The sequence below is a fragment of the Spea bombifrons genome, chromosome 2 (assembly GCF_027358695.1).
Source record: "Spea bombifrons isolate aSpeBom1 chromosome 2, aSpeBom1.2.pri, whole genome shotgun sequence".
NCBI classification, from domain to species: Eukaryota; Metazoa; Chordata; class Amphibia; order Anura; family Pelobatidae; genus Spea; species Spea bombifrons.
This window is the reverse complement of record NC_071088.1, coordinates 111,936,671-111,952,902: the sequence shown is the minus strand read 5'-3', so window position 1 is coordinate 111,952,902 and position 16,232 is coordinate 111,936,671. Positions and strand designations below refer to the sequence as shown.

Sequence of the window (16,232 nt, the reverse complement as noted above, 5' to 3'; positions counted from 1 at the left end):
TATAGTTGCTGGAAACGGCTGATCTTTATTGGAATATCTTTATAGGTGTACAGAGGTCCTTTATCACTCCTGTGTTCCAATGGCATGTTGTGTTCTCTAACCCAAGGCTAATTGTTCATTAGAAAACCCTTTGTAGCAACAGCTAGAACTTTTCTTGTTTTCCATGAAAACAGCCGGGTGAGCCAAAACGTTTGAACGGTAGTGTATATACCGTAGGCTTATTGTGGCAAATGATTTATATTAGTTGCCGAAAGCAATGCTCTCTTGCACTCTTCACAAACAGGAAGTTCCTGTTTAATGAGGAACCCTGTACAGCACATGGTTACCTGTTTTACCTCAACACAACTTCTGTTAACAGATAGAAGGTAACAATAACTGTCAGTTGTATTCCTTGTCCTAACTTCACCTTTCACATACAAAGTAATAAATGCTACTAGAGCCAAACAGTTTCTATTAAATTGGGGGAATAATCATATCATCTCTGCAACCTTAAAAATAGTGCCCATCCCATCACCAGGCCACAGATTTCTTTGAAGAAGGCCATAAGCCTTGACATTCATAATTCACTTAATTTAGATAAATTCACTAAATGAAGATAAATTGAAACAATAAAACATTTATTTACATTTAGCGATGCAATTTGTAAACCTAGAGACATCATATATGTTTACCACACAAAAGTATAATGTGTTCCAAAACATGAACTACCTAGTATGTTTAATCACATAAAAAACACAAACTTTTATAATGTTTTGTCAGTTTTTCAGGCAACAATCAGTAAAATAAAAAACACTTTGAAAATGTTAAGGTCAAACACATTAGTGTGCTGCTGTATTTTACTTTTTACTGTGTTATAATAAATTTAACTCATTTTCATCATACTTATACCTTCCTGATTCTATCCTGACACTTTATCTTCAAACTTCCTTGGTGGGGAAGATACTGACTATACCATATGGATTGATCAAAACCTATTTTGATCTACATCAGTAGACTCAACAACTCTTTTATTCTTTTATATTGATTTTATACAGCGAGCACAATATTTTTGGTTTTATTGATGTAATATTATCTATCCACTATTACCTGGACCCTCCCTCCTATTTTACTACCATCCATGACCACAAAGAAGAGACTCCGGTTTGGCTTATCCTAGCTACCTGCTTATATCAACTATTTAGCGCTAAGAAACCGATCATCTTGTGTTACTTGAACAATCAATTAGCATACATGGGAACTCTTCGGGTTTTGTCATGAGACTCCAGGAGAAGTGGTGCTTCTCTGGGTCGACACCCGAATCCTCCAGGGTTGCAGGAGCGGGGTCCTGATATGTCCCACTCCCCACATATTTCCCCTTAAAATGATATCAGAGGGCAGTCCTGGCCATGTCCCACAAGGATAAGCTCCAGAGAACACAAATTCTAAGGTATGTCAATCACTGTGACCAATGACAGCTTCTACATACCTTTATTGCCGCTTGTGCACCAATCCTGTCCTTTATTGTGTGGCCACCTGCTGGATACTCATGGCGCCATGTTGCAAGAGTGCACAGCTGCATGTATCGATCCGGCAAGCACATGTGTGCTGGTCTTAAAGTGACAGGCCTGATTTTAATAAATAGTCCATTCTGGCACATGACAACTAAGGTTACTGGCGAAAATTCTAAGGCAAAGCTTTTAACATCAAACTTTACTAGGAATTATGTAATATCGCATTTAGTTACAAAAGGATCAGTGACACAGCACCTAACTGGTTTCATTGCTGAAAAAAACACACAAGGGAATACTAGAATTGTTTTTGTTTCTTTCAAGTTTTTTTGGGGAGACACCATTATGTTCCTTCACTTAATTGGTGTTGGCTACCAGCCTGTTTTCCACTGGTGGATCCATGGTCCTGAGTAGTGTTCTTACTGAATCACTGCTTGGATTGCAAGGACAGCGGATTCAGTGAAGAAATTTTAATTTGCTTCACTGATTCTTGAAAAAAGTTAGCGCATTGTGTTTAACTAATTAACCCCTAGAACCAAGCAGCTACTAAAACAGGGGCACAGGTGACAGTAACATCCCATTAGTAAACACCAATGCAATTCGAACAGGGCTGGATGTGTGGGTTAGTAACATTCACATCTGTTTAGCGTTGAACTGATTTAGGTCAAACATTACCAGCTTGTTTCTGTTATAATAAGCCCCACCTGCAGAACCAGAACAGATGCAGTAATGTGACCTGGCAGCAAGGGTGTAAGAAATGATGATGTGGGGAAAATGAGATCAATCTCCCTTGGAATGCAGCGCATAGATTGTGGCTGGTCCATATTACACAGAGTACTCAGACGAAAAAACAAACCCACCTCCCTGACCTTGCAATTAACTCTGCACAAGCCTTGCATTAAGTCAAACTCCCTCATGAGACCTCTGCCACTTACAGGTTACTACAACAGCAATTTTATGGAGGGCTTTTAACAATGTCTTTGTATTCACTCTTTGGCATAGTTCTCATACCATATTGGTCACCACACTGCAGCATTTAAAGAATAAAAAAATAAATTATCATTCAAGCATCTTTAAATTTCCCGTCTACTAGCAATTGTACAGCTGCTTTGTTTGAACATATGTAAGGTATGTTATGAATAGAATTTCTAGAATCTATAGACTCGTAAATGTTGTTTTTGATGATGAGAGACAATGCTATATAATCTCTTCTGTCCACTTTAGGTTTTAGGTGACCCGTAGCCTTTTTGGATTCCTAGCCCTGGCTTACATTTTACACTTTCTTTGAACCCCAACAGAGCAATTTCTAGCTTTGTGGAGCCTATAATAGTGACTTCAGAAGTAAAAGTGTTGTAAGACAACAGAAGTAAGAAAGTATTTTTCTCCTACAAAGTAGTTTTGCTCCTTTTGCAAGAAATGCAGTAGAAGGTACCACAGTGTGGGAATTTAAGCATGCAATGGAAAGTCAAAAGACTATTTTGAACATAAAACAAGACCAGGAACCAAATTTAGTTTTCACAGTAGCTAAAATGAGCAAATGTTCCCGGTAGTAGTGCTCCAAATGTATCAATTTTAAAGTAACAAAAAAAAAATGTCAGATGTTCAATGTTCAGCTTATAGAACAAAAAAAACTATTAGTCACCCTAACCCCTAACCTTTAGTTAGTAACAGTAAAGGAATAAACCATAGCATCTTCCCACCAGCTTGCAATTAAGAATTTACATGCACAAAACAATCTTGCACAGAGGACTCTACATATAAAGCCAGAACTGGGTATTACGGCTGCCTAGTAAAGGAGCAAATCCTATATTTGTGCAAAAGCGCAGTGTAACTCATAGGAGCAGCAATAAAAGCCACAATCCTTCAATGGCCATACACGCGTAATAATGGCATATCCAATTCAATTCCACGACCTCATCCACACATGACACCAGCGATTCATTGCCATGACCTTGTCCATGATTATGGGATGTGATCTGTATTGCAACGCAAAAAGCAGATGGGCCCCAATTATTGTTTGCAGGAGCGCATAATTATGATCCATTGGTTTCCACTAAACCTATTGCCAACACCTATTTTATCATCTGTTACATCTGTTACATCTGAGAAATAGTATTTTTTAACATTAACGGTTTTCCTCAATTTACTTCTGCACTGTAGGCAGTGATTTATCTTTTTTTATTTTTTAGAATTCATGCTGTGCACATTTGATGGTTTTTATAGCTATTTCTAGATGCATATAGCTTAAGTGTACTATTCCATGTTAAAAGCTTGTAATGGGTCCCTTGGGGTCAATAATTGATATATACAAAACAAAGTTGACATCACCAACCCTAACATAATGAAAAGCCTACTAATTAAATTTTACATGAATTTGAATTTTGGAGCTAGTAACAACACGGGAACATATATGGTGCTCCCTCATTTATCTGATGTTCTACCCAAGGGTTCTAAAATTCAGCTGTCTTATAATAAAATTACATAATATAAATTATCATCTAGATTATCTAGATTATTATTATCTAGATTTAGATTATCATCTAAATTACGCTTCAACTCTGGCTTAGCTTAAAATGGTTTTCCTTAGTATAAGTTGATTAGTAACTTCAGGTAAACAAAAAAATAGAACTCAAATAGTTTACATTTATTAATGTGTTTCAAGGACTAAAAACTTAGAGCTTCCAATAAATTCAACATTTCCCTAACAATTAAAATATTCACCAATATACTGCAATTTTGAGCAAAAAATATAATTCTCAACACTTTTATGAAGCTGCTGGCCATCAAAGGACATACTATTTTAAACAACTTCACCAATTTAAAATAGTATTATTTAGAAATCCAAACTATAGTTTTTTTTGTTTGTTTGTTTCATAACTTAAAGGGACAGGCTATTGTACTATGCAGCATCACCAACAATGAATGCATATTAAAGTCATTTGCAAGTCCTTTAATATGCATTCCTTATCCTGTAATTTTTTCCGCCAGGAACTCCCGCCGCCCATCCGCCAAGCCGCATCGCGCATCTCTACCAAGTCTGACATGTGCACGAAACATGGCACATGCGCCTCTACAAGCTAAAACATCATCTGTTAACACATCAGCGCTAATGGATGATACTATAAAAGGAAACCTAATGGACGTTCCTTATCATCCACTGTATCCCTTTACCCGCCTCCACCTTTTCCGGTTTATCCTTGCTTGCCTACGGTTTTGAACCTCTGGACTGTTTACGGACTACGATCCTTAGCTGCCTACCCCGACCTGTGCCTGTTTGCTGTTTATGAAACTGGAGCTGCCTGCCCTCACACTTGGACCATCTGACTATTTTATTGCCTTATGCCTGGTACCATGCGAGTTAGTGGTGCTTGCAAGAAGAGTTCATTCCTGCTCCAGTGAGGCAGATCACAAAGTGAGTAATGACAATATGGTATACACTGTACATTATAAACTGGTAGAGGGTGTTTGTTGCACAATACAATGATGGTGTCTCAAACAGGAGTGGCCTTAGGCAAGTGCCTGGAGCTTAAGCAGCACAATTAGGCAATTGGAGCAAGCGTGTAGGCTTGAATTTCAGAAAGACTAAGGCTTCTTTATGTTTTCTTACACCAAGGGGTTTTTTTTAAACTTTTGTCATGTCTTTGATCAACCTCAATTTTGTCCTCACAGCTTAACAACTACCCAGCTCATGTTCCGCAACATGCTCCAAGTACAGCAATATCTCAAAGTCTCAAGGTGCTTTTCATGTTTTGGAGCGCCAACACACTCTCTAACACCAAACATTATTTGTTGTTTTTTTAAACAAACTGTTAAAGAGTGAGCAGTAAGCCTTAGAATGGCGGATGTTCTATGCTGTCCTCTGTCACAATTGACCATTGCTGTGAGGTTGGTGTAGAAAAGCAGCTAGTTTCACTAGATGAAGCCTTTACCTAGGGAAACCTGTTTTTTTCAGGACAGGTTATGCTATTCATTAATATCTAGTTTAAGTCAAAATGTACATCAGATCACATGCAACGATGATACAAATGCACAAAAATCCCAATTATTTTCCATATATGCCAAAAAATAAATAAAAGTAATGAAAATGAAATATTTTAAGAATCGCTAAGCTACACTAAGATGCCAGTTTCTTCACAATGATAGCTGGCAGTGATCAAAACTTTTTTTGATAATGCAGATAGATTAATTGCAGTTTCTGCTCCATCGAATCCTTTGGACTTAAGCGTAAACATGAGTCTTTCTTGTACTGAAGTGTTCTTATATCCTGAGGCCAGTTTGTCGACCACATATCTTATACAGAGTTGACACTCTTACTCACCATTTTAAATACTACAAATACTCAAGTTGCACCATTTTATACGTTTATTTGTGTGCCTTTTCATATACTTTTTATTAGCACACATTGTGGGAATTTATTTCTCAAAGCAGTTTATACATCGCACAAACGCATTTTTCCACCAGTGTACATGTATTGTGCCTCCTTTGGGAATTGTAACTTGTCACATGGTACCCAATCCATTCATTCACTTGGTTTTAGAAAGAAGAGGAGGCACACTGTGTCTTCACATCCTCCGACAAAAAGCCAGATAACACGGATTCCAGCAGTCAGCAGTTGTGTTCACTTCTTGTACTTGATGCAATTATCAGTGGCATGCTGTTTGGTATGTGTTCCAGAATTCAGCATGTTTCTGACCTTTTTGTTTCCCTCTCCTGCCCTAGACCTTAAAATTGTGCGTTGGAATTTGCGACCTTGCTGCCTTTTTTGACCTTGCATCAGTGCCTGCCAGCAAAGACAAATATCTGTTGGTGCTTTGCTACAGGAACACACTTATATCATCTGGTAGCCGTAAAACTATTAGTGATGAACCCCTGTGTGTAGTGTGTCATAATTATTACAACGTTGTACCACTGAACCACATGAGCCATATGGCCTCACATCCTTACAATGCACTGTCAATTTTATGGTTCTTATGGTGTGTGAAGTCATCTTTGCTCACTGGCTTTCCAAGTCATTAACCTTTCAAGTCATTGGTAAAATGATCAAAGTATGCGTCTTCAGGAGAGGTTTTAATCCAATTGAAGTTGGATGTCATGCTTTCAATCTCATCTCTTTTGTTAGCGTTATTAGCAGGGTTTCTGATTTTGGTGATAATTGTAAATCTCAGGATGACCACTAGATTATTTGTATTTGTATGTGTGATGTGTGGGGTGCTGCATAGCTTACTACACGTTACTTTCCGGGTCTTTACTAATCAGAGAGAGACATAGGAATATTAAATTTGAAGGCAGGTAAGAACCATTCAGCCCTTTTAGTCTGCTCATTTTTACTCATGTAAAATTATGTAATCCTATAACTATATTCAGAGCAGAAAACATTCTGTGTGTTACTCATTAATATATTGTCCCATTTTTATTGAATTTTCTAGTATTCTGGCGCACCAAGTTCAACTGTTGCAATGAGATTAAAATTGAATTTTAAGCCTATGTCATAGTATTCTTTTAACATCATACAGACCCACCACAGAATAAAGGCAATCACACAACTAAAGAACATCATCATAAAGTGACACTTTACACGAGTATACAATCTATAAGGAAAGCATTAAAATACTTCGGGACAACAAACATCATGGATGCTGGCATATCCAAGTATTTGATATAGGAGGTAACCTTATATAAACTTTCCTAGGGGAAAAACAACAACTGTTACCATGTTAGGGTGCCTGCTCCATGGACCAATCACTGCCTAAATGTAAACGTGCCTGCTGGGCATTTCCTTCAACACCAGCATGAAAGTTCTAGAGGGTAACTTAAAAGACCCCAGCACAAAAGACTGGAAGGCATTCTAGTTTGTTTTAATGGGGAGGGGGCACCTTTTACCACTGTTTAACTGCTTCAAGCATCTGATGTCACAAACCAAGAGCAGCTCTGAAGCGTTAATGTTTTAATCAGGTACACCTGTTACGTGCCGGTAGATGTTATCGTCGATAAAGGCGTACCAGGTGAATTGTTGGGTGCATCTCATTTTTGTCCTGCTTTGTCTGCCCTTCTGTACTTTGCATTTCTCAGTAAGCCTTATGCTTCTGTTCGATTTTGTATCATATTACGCATTTTTTACTTTTTCTTAAGATCATTGTACGGCTGATCTCTTACACAGCTCTATAGTTATGAGTATGGAAAGATCCCCAAAAACTATAATTAAATTGTGCTAGAATATGTGTATTTGGTATATAAGGTTTAGCATTCAGTTGGTAATATAGACCTATACCATTAATAGATATACCAGTGTTCTATCCAATGCTTTGTAATACACAATTGTTTACATAGAATTTCTTTCTTCCAAAAATACCCCCAAGACATGGATTGGCTGGGGGCAGCTTGATGGATGGACCAATGTATGCAGCTGCTTTACTTTATATACTGTACGAGAGTGAAGTTGCATGTTCTATGAGCACTCTGTACTGGCCTTGTGCTTTTTTGCAATCTCATTGTAATCTCGTCCTTCATACACCCCCCTCAAGCTGCCTGAAAGAATATGACTGTGTATCCTCTCACATCGCTGTGCACCTGCTTTCTTAAAGGGATAAACCGGCAAAAAATATATAAAACCAATGGTATAAATGACCTTAACATATATAATCTGCATTACTTGGGTTCATGAGTATGAAGTAATTATAAAACACCCCGTCAAGAAATCAAAAAAAACAAAATCAATTTATGGATTGGAAGGTTATATCTGTTTTCTACAAAATACTACAGTGTATTTATACCTGGCAATGAAATAGGTGGACCAAAATCCTTACAAGCAAATATGCAAAAGAAATGATTCTAATAATTAATATTACATTTACACACTGTGGGCCGTTCCGTTAATACTATCCATTTAGAAACTGTATAATTATTTGCACTTGCATTTCTTCTAATTGAGCTTCACCTGATTAAACTAAGGTCTGAAAGGCTATGTTTTAGAATTACAGAAAACAATATAGAACAACAATAACAATATAGAAAACATACATAGATAACAATTCCAGTTACAAGCAAAACAAAATTAAATAAGTCAAAATGTAATTCTGGAAATCATGGAAAATATGATCTCTTACATAAATAGTACTTAACACTTTCAAATCCAATAATGATCCTCCATTTTTAATAAAAGCTATGATTGAGAAAAATATATTTTTTGGTTTTATTTCCTTCTATTTTCCAACCTGCCCCCCCCTGTTATGCACATCTGTCCCAGAAATGCCTTATACCCCCTATATGCCACTGTGCCCCATGATATGCCTTTTGACCCCCTATGTGCCACTCTGCCTCCAGAAATGCCTTATACCCCCCAACTTACCGGTGCTTCTGACTCCTCTGTCATGCAGCTGGGGCAGCGTGTAGATGTCTACGCGATTCGCGTAGACAACTTACGCTGCAGCCGGAAGGAGGTGTGGCTAGCAGCGGGGGTTGTCGGCGTCCATCACGCATACACCCTCCGACTGTCAGTGCGGGGAACTGATCTCTGACAGCCGGGGAAGGTCTGCGCGATGGACGCAGACAACCCCCGCTGCTAGCCACACTTCCTTCCGGCTGCAGCGTAAGTTGTCTACGCGAATCGGGTAGACATCTACACGCCGGGGACTCAGAAGCACCGGTAAGTGGGGCGGGGGGGGGCAGGAGCATCCAGGTCCCCTGCAGCTGCGGGGGATCTGGATCTTAGTCGTCTCATAGTCAGACCTATTTGAGAATTCGCTCTGAAAAAACCTCGTCTTATAATCGAGCAAATACGGTATTTGCAGATCACATGACATTACTCTTGACAGCAAAGGTAGGGACTGATTTGCCACTATTACCACAACAGCAAATTCTGTGGTCATGAGGCTGTTGTGATTAGTAAATCACAGTGATCACAATATTTACACAACAAAGCCAATATTCACAAACCTTGGCTTTGTTTCTAATCTCCTTCACTTCTTATCTCATTTTGATGGTGGGATAGAACCAGAATGTGTGTGGGGAAGAAACCCAATGACAAGCAAACCAAAAAAATGGTGAAAATAATGGGAAAAATTGCCAGAAAAATTGGTGTGCCAAAAGTGTAAACAGGAAACTTTAAATAATTAAAAAAGGGTTAACTATTTATTAAAGACATAGCAAAATGGTCAGTTTTGGTCATTGTTACTAGCTAACTGAAAATGATATATTATTTAATTCCATTTGAATGAGATGGTATCATTTTGATTTGCTCAGTATATGAGGAAGCCACCAATTAAGATGAAAATGTTCACCTCCTTAAAACATTTGTCATCTATTATACAGTTTTCAGGACTGAACCTTGAAATCTGTTTCTATGCCTACAGCAAATGGTTCCGTCATTGTGACAGTAAATCTGTTTATTATACTGCGTGTACCAATTATCCACACATATATATCAGTTTATGTAAAATAGAGATTTTTTTCCATAAAGGAACAGCAGATTTTATAGCTGAGCTGATATACGCACGTGGTGTATGGACCATCACTAATTGCTAAGTCTTAACATTTACCGTCGGAAGCTGAATGTTTTTAACAAGGTGGTTCTAATATTAAATGAAATTGAAATAGGGAAAGATGCTCTGAAGATTTTGCCCTCAGGTTTAGTGGAGACGCATGAATTTTAAGAGCCTGACTCAGCTTAAGTGTCCAAAGTGAGACATCAATTCCTTCTGAAGGGGAATTCAGTAATTGGCCTTGTTTCAACATCATGTACCACATGCCCTCAGTTAGAAAATAGAGCAAACAGTGCAGGAAGAGCGACTGATACTGTAATTGCATGAAAAATGGAAAATATACCTTAAATTTCAGTGCCTTATTACAATATGCTCTCACCCGATTAACTTTACCTAACTATATCATGAACAATTTAAGAGTTGTGGCGAAATGGTAGGAGCAGGTCTATCAAAATCTCTATAGGATTCAGGACCCCTTTTTTGGGGGGAACCAAGAGGGATTAATATCAAATAGTGAAAAAGGTTTGCCACTAGCAGCAAAAAAAAGTAGGCAGCCATGACTACCTGGCTCCTAGGATTTGTTCAGCCCTGGATAGAAGGTTCTTTTACACAACTACATATTGCTATCTCTTTGGCAGTTATAAACAGATGCGCGTCATGTATGCACCTCTGTGAGCAAACTTTTGTTGGAAACCTTTATGTAGAAGGTTTGACACATACTTTCAGCTATATATATATCTAAGAGTAATCATTTACCGAGGGCTCCAGATTACAGTCAATTATTCTGTGCCTCCACGTTTGATCCGCACCAAACTCCCTGTTTGGCTTCACTGAGCTAGGCCAGGTCTCCAAAAACATGTAGCTGTCTGTACCTGTCCTGGACTATTCTGATCATTCTGTCTATTGCCCAGATGTTTGATTCAGACTGTATCTGCTCCCTGTTTGAGTTTACGAAACTAGGCCTGGTCTCCAAAATCTGCTGCCACCTCTACCTGTTGTCGACTGTCCACTAACTAAGCTTTGCTTCTGACCTAAGAGACTTTTCCTGATTTCTGTCTACTAGTTTCTTCTGTATGGTCACTCAAATGGCAAGACTTAAGAGAAATAAGCATCGCCAAAGGTCATAATATAGAAGTACCTATATTATAAGTTATACGCTTGCAAGCAGTGCCTTGTTTACCTTATGTACCTGTTTATCTTTCTAGTTTTGTCGTAGCCATGGAATGTATGTAAGAAGTGCTGTGTAAATTGCCAGGCTACAGACACAACAATTAAAAAACGCTGTGTACGTTGTTGGCGCTATATAAATAAAATATAATAATAAACTAATGTTCTAGCTGATATTTTAATCAGACTCAAGAACACAATATCATACCAGGCAATTATATTTACATATTTATTATGTACTGAACACATTTTCATTCTTTCGCCTCTCTTTTTTTTATTTAGTGCTTTTTTTTTAATACAAGTAAAAAAATTAGGTCAGAAAAAAATGTTAATCGTGGGGGTAATGCAGATCAAATTAGGAACAAAAGAGTTTAATTGCACAGTGAAGAAAAAATGAGAATATGGACATCATAATGTTTAGATTTTTAGCATGAGATGGAATAGGCATGGAGGATTAGAAATGCTCCCAGTCACATTCCTTTAACAATGCCAAATGGATCTGTCAATCTCCTCCCAAAACCAATGAAAAGGACAACACAAGGACCCCATGGGGGTAACCACAGCCACTCTTTGTTATAACTGCAAGGGCTAAAAAAGAAAAACCAACAGAAGTGACCTGAGGATAACAAAAGAGGAGAGGGAAGGAGCCAAAGAGAGCACAGAACCAGAGAGAGAATAAACAGCAAGGCATTAGAAAAAAGGATGGGGAAACAAAAGAGAAAGGGTAGCAAAAGAAATAAAAAGAGAAAAAGACAGAGAAGAGCTAAGTGAAAAACTATAAAAAGAAAAGTAGGAAGAAAGGAATTTATGAAAAAAGCTGACAATTTCACTAAAACTTAATTATGAGAAAGTTAAATATATAGTAGGAAAACAAAATGACTTTATGTAGCCAGGCAAATATAGGTATATAATATAGATAAAGGAGCCATGATGAAAAGTTAGGGAAGTTGGTGAGGTTAGTGAGCGTATGAAAAAAAATAACATAAAAAGTGAGGTAACGCGCAAAGGATAGGTTAGTAGGGTGGGTGCAGTTAAAGAGTGTTGTAAAGATGAGTGAGTGGTAAGGTAAGTAAGGCTAAAGAAGCAAGCTTAAGGTAGGATGAAAAGGTTATCAAAGCAGAAAGGGTAAAAGAATGTGGCAAAAGTGATTAAGTATGATATGAAATAGGGAGTGTGACGAAAATGATGCATATGAATGAGTTTATAAAAGTTGGGTAAGAAGTGAGATAGTATAGAATAGAAACACAGAATTTGATCGTAGATAAGGGCAATTTGGCACATCTAGTCTACCCATTGTTGCCTCCTAAAACTTTATTAGGACAAGAATCTTGTCTTACATTATTAATGACAGCCTTATTCCTATACTGTATAAATTCCCTGATAGTATAGGAGATAAAGTTAGATAAGAAAAACTGGTATAAACAGGAGATGTGTGGGAGAATGAGAAAGATGGGTTACTCACTTGTAGACAATTGAGGAGATGAGTAAGAAAAGTAACGAAGTAGACAGTCAACTAGTTGCTGAAGATTTTTTTTATGAATAGAAAACTGTTGCATTCTTACATTCTTTATCTTTCCTCTGCAACAACTCTGTACCAAAGCAAACAAGATATTTTCATATAGATTGTGAACACCACGCAATCCCCGGGATGAAAGAGAAGGATATTTTGAAAGCAGTGTTGGCAAAAATGTTCTCTTTGTCTGTTTTGTGACATTACAACAGTGCAATTGTTCTTTACTACTAGTTTACAGCTCACTAAACGAAGGTTTACAACAGAATCCTGTAAAACAAGGCAGTTGGGAGTGGCAGAGAAGCAATACATGGAAAAACCAACAGCACTGATCCTATCTATCAGTTAAGAAATGCTGAAAATACTAATAAAATGATAAAGCACACATCATCAAAGTGAATATATACCCTATGGCTGAAAATCTGTGTGAAAATCTAAATGCATAACATTTCATAAAAGCAGAAATCAGTTAACCATTTCAGTTCTACATTCTTAGCGTATCATTAACCACGGAATTAACCACGATATGTGAAAGCATGTAAACAAAACAAATGACTACTGATCACCTGCAGCACCAGGTGACATAGGGTATCTCATTTCCAAAATAAAAGGAACTTAAGCTACCAAAAGCCTGCAGCCCATCCCTATAAATATAACGCACTGTCAAATGAAATACCGCTACATAAATCATTTCAGTTGATGTCAAAAGAATAATGGAAAGCGGTGCTAAAACTTCTTGCTTTTTCTTTGGCATCTGCAAAGGCAAGATTTGTGCCGGAATGCAGCGGATTTGTAATAGGAAGTGAAGCCAGGTGAGTGTTCTTTCACTGCAGTATTTTTTGTTTTAGAAGGACTCAAGGGGCATCATATTGGGTTCAAGTTTCATTTCTTCAGCTCTACCAAATGCCTTTGCCCATCTCTTCACAAAGTAAAAAGGGCAACCTAAGCATCCCAAAGGGTTACCCAAAGCCACTCTTTGTTGTAACTGCAAAGGCTAAAAAAAATATTTTAAAAAACTGCCCTGGAGATAACAAAAGAATGCAAATATGGACATTGGGAGAAAGAGAGAACGAGAACGGCACAGCTGGCCTTAAAATGGTTAATGAAGGGTTATACGCTAAATTGTGTGTGACAGCCCACTGCTGCATGATATTCACTGCTATTTTCTTCAAGGCTAAAGAGGGCGTCATGCCAGCCTAAGGGAAAGAATACAGCAACGATCCGTTGGGGCGAAGACTGACTAGGAAACCAGTTTGTGGAAAATCATGACAACAGTTAAAAATGTGTCCAATTAACACTTCTCCAAAAGAAATCTTCAAGGTGAACTACTGTTAAGACTTGACAATAAACTGACTGTCACGGGAACTTCTGCTAACAAGTAAGACCAATTAGATGTGGTTTCACCTCTGAGCAATGAACAAGTGACCCGTGACATAACAACAACAGTGACACCAAACAATTTTTTTCTGCTTTATAAATATTGTGTCCAGTAAGGATAAATAACCCTGCGCATCTACTTTACTAAGACATATATTCTTACAGTATATAGTATTTTATACCTTATGTAGCTGCCAAGGATCTGACCCTAATCTTGCAGAGCACAATGATTGTGCAAGGTGTGAATTAGAGATATGTCCAACCTGCTGTGTTGAAAAGGAATAATTATCACCCTCAGTTCTGATTACTTTTACACTCAAGCAGAAAGGTAAGTGTTGCGAACACATCCTTATCCCTATAATGAAGTGACAGCTCATCATTTCAAGATTCTGAAACACACAACACTTTTAACAACTGTGAAACTAAAGCTTCGTACACACTTTCGGGCTTTTCTCACGTCACAACTCAATGTCATCAAGTCTTTAGAAAAAAAAAAACAGGTTTTCTAGAAGTACGTTCTAGACATCACACACATCAATGCTACACAGAACAATGATCTAGCACACATTTCATATAAAATAGTCTTTCAAGGTAATACAAAAGTGTACATCTTTTGTTATTAGACCTCTACTGTATACATTTCCAGCAATCTCTTCCTGAAATAACCCCAACATATTACTTTACAAGACAGCCCTGACCAACCAGTAACTCAAATACTTCACAATACAATACTGTGTATCAGAAAGTGTATATTAAGACCACCAGCCCCCATCACTTTTATTGCCTATTATCTTAGCACTGACTTAGCTGAGCTTTTGAGTTGCAACATTTGAAGTAAATTACACAGAAGGGATATGAACTATGGAAGGTCTGGAATGATTTTATCCCAGCTCGATCAGCCATGGCCCTTTAACTTTTTAGATCTGTCATAGAGACCGATTATTTTATCATAAGGCGCCTGGGTTACCCCCCATGAGCACATAGGGAATGCTATGTTGAGCAGCAGTAGCTGTCACACGTGGGTATAAAGCACGTGTGGGTGATTATGACAATAGGTCACCTCTTATGGCAGCATGTTAAGCTTCAAGAGGTGGAGGGGTCTTTGGAGCATTCCTCTTCTATTGTAGAGATCCCCTGTAACAAATGGTGGCAAAGACTCCCAACAAATGAGCACAATTTAAGAGGTGCACTTACTTTCCTGTGCCATGCTGATGACAGTCTCGGTGGTGGCATGATACTCATCCTCTTCCAAGAACGTATTATGCTGGAAGGAGTCTCCCTGAAACTCATGCTGGTCCAGTATCTGCTGCAGCGGAGGTGCCTTGGGCAGCAGCTGGTTGACCACCTCCCGTGTGATGTTAGGGGCTTCCTTTAGCCTAAGTTTGCTCAGGATCTGAGACTTGATGCTCTCCAGCCTCATCTCTTTGCTGTGCTTCCTCCACATGCACACGGGACAGTCCTGCTCCTCACTCTCTCCTATTGAAGTCTCCACCTGCAGGGGTCCCTTTTCATAGAGAGATTCACCCTTGCTTTTGGAGAACTCCATGGACAGGACTAGCAAGCAAAGGAAGAGAGGGGATCGCTGAGACAGCATTGCTCAGTGTCCAGAGGAAGGCTGCTGCTGGTGCAAAGAGGACAGCTGCCTTCGCAGGTCTCTAAAGGGGAGGGGTAGGCGACCACAGATCATGCACTAGGCAAAGGAACTCCTTTTTATATCCCAACTGTTCTCTGTCGTAAAATGCTTTCATTGGCTGGGGAGGTAACAAAAGGCCCCTAGCAGGGCTGTCAACAAAGTAAAAAAGAGGGAGAGAGAAGGAGAAGAGAGAGAGAATAAAAAGGAGGTAGGAAAGTAACTATGGCCAGCAGCCCGAGTGCCCGGGTGTCAGTGCGAAACGCGGTACTTGGTACAGGGAAGGGGGCAGTGACACATCTTAAAGGCACAAAGCCCCTTTTTACTGCTCCTGCCGACCTCTCCACCCTTCCCTCCCCTCCCTCTCCCGCCCCAGCTCACCTCTATGACTTGGTTCCCTCCCCTTTAACCTTCCTTCATGGGATGTTTTAATGATGCACAATCTGTAGCCGGAGGCAAGAAGTCATGCACATGACAGCATAGATTTCGCGTGTGCTACACACGTATATATATTTTCCATATATATATATATATAGATACAGTTAATTTATATATACATATATATAGAGAGAGAAATATCCCTC

The 16,232-nt window shown here is 38.6% G+C and overlaps 1 protein-coding gene across 1 annotated transcript in view; it reads right to left on the bottom strand.

Annotated features, from left to right (window-relative positions):
- Nucleotides 1-15,761, bottom strand: part of GDF11 (growth differentiation factor 11) — a 36,110-nt gene extending 20,349 nt beyond the window's left edge. The window contains exon 1 of the mRNA XM_053455644.1: nucleotides 15,213-15,761. Within this exon, the coding sequence (XP_053311619.1) occupies nucleotides 15,213-15,612 (400 nt within the window). The 5' untranslated portion in view covers nucleotides 15,613-15,761. The remainder of the gene's footprint in view (nucleotides 1-15,212) is intronic.
- Between the last annotated feature and the right edge of the window lie 471 nt (nucleotides 15,762-16,232).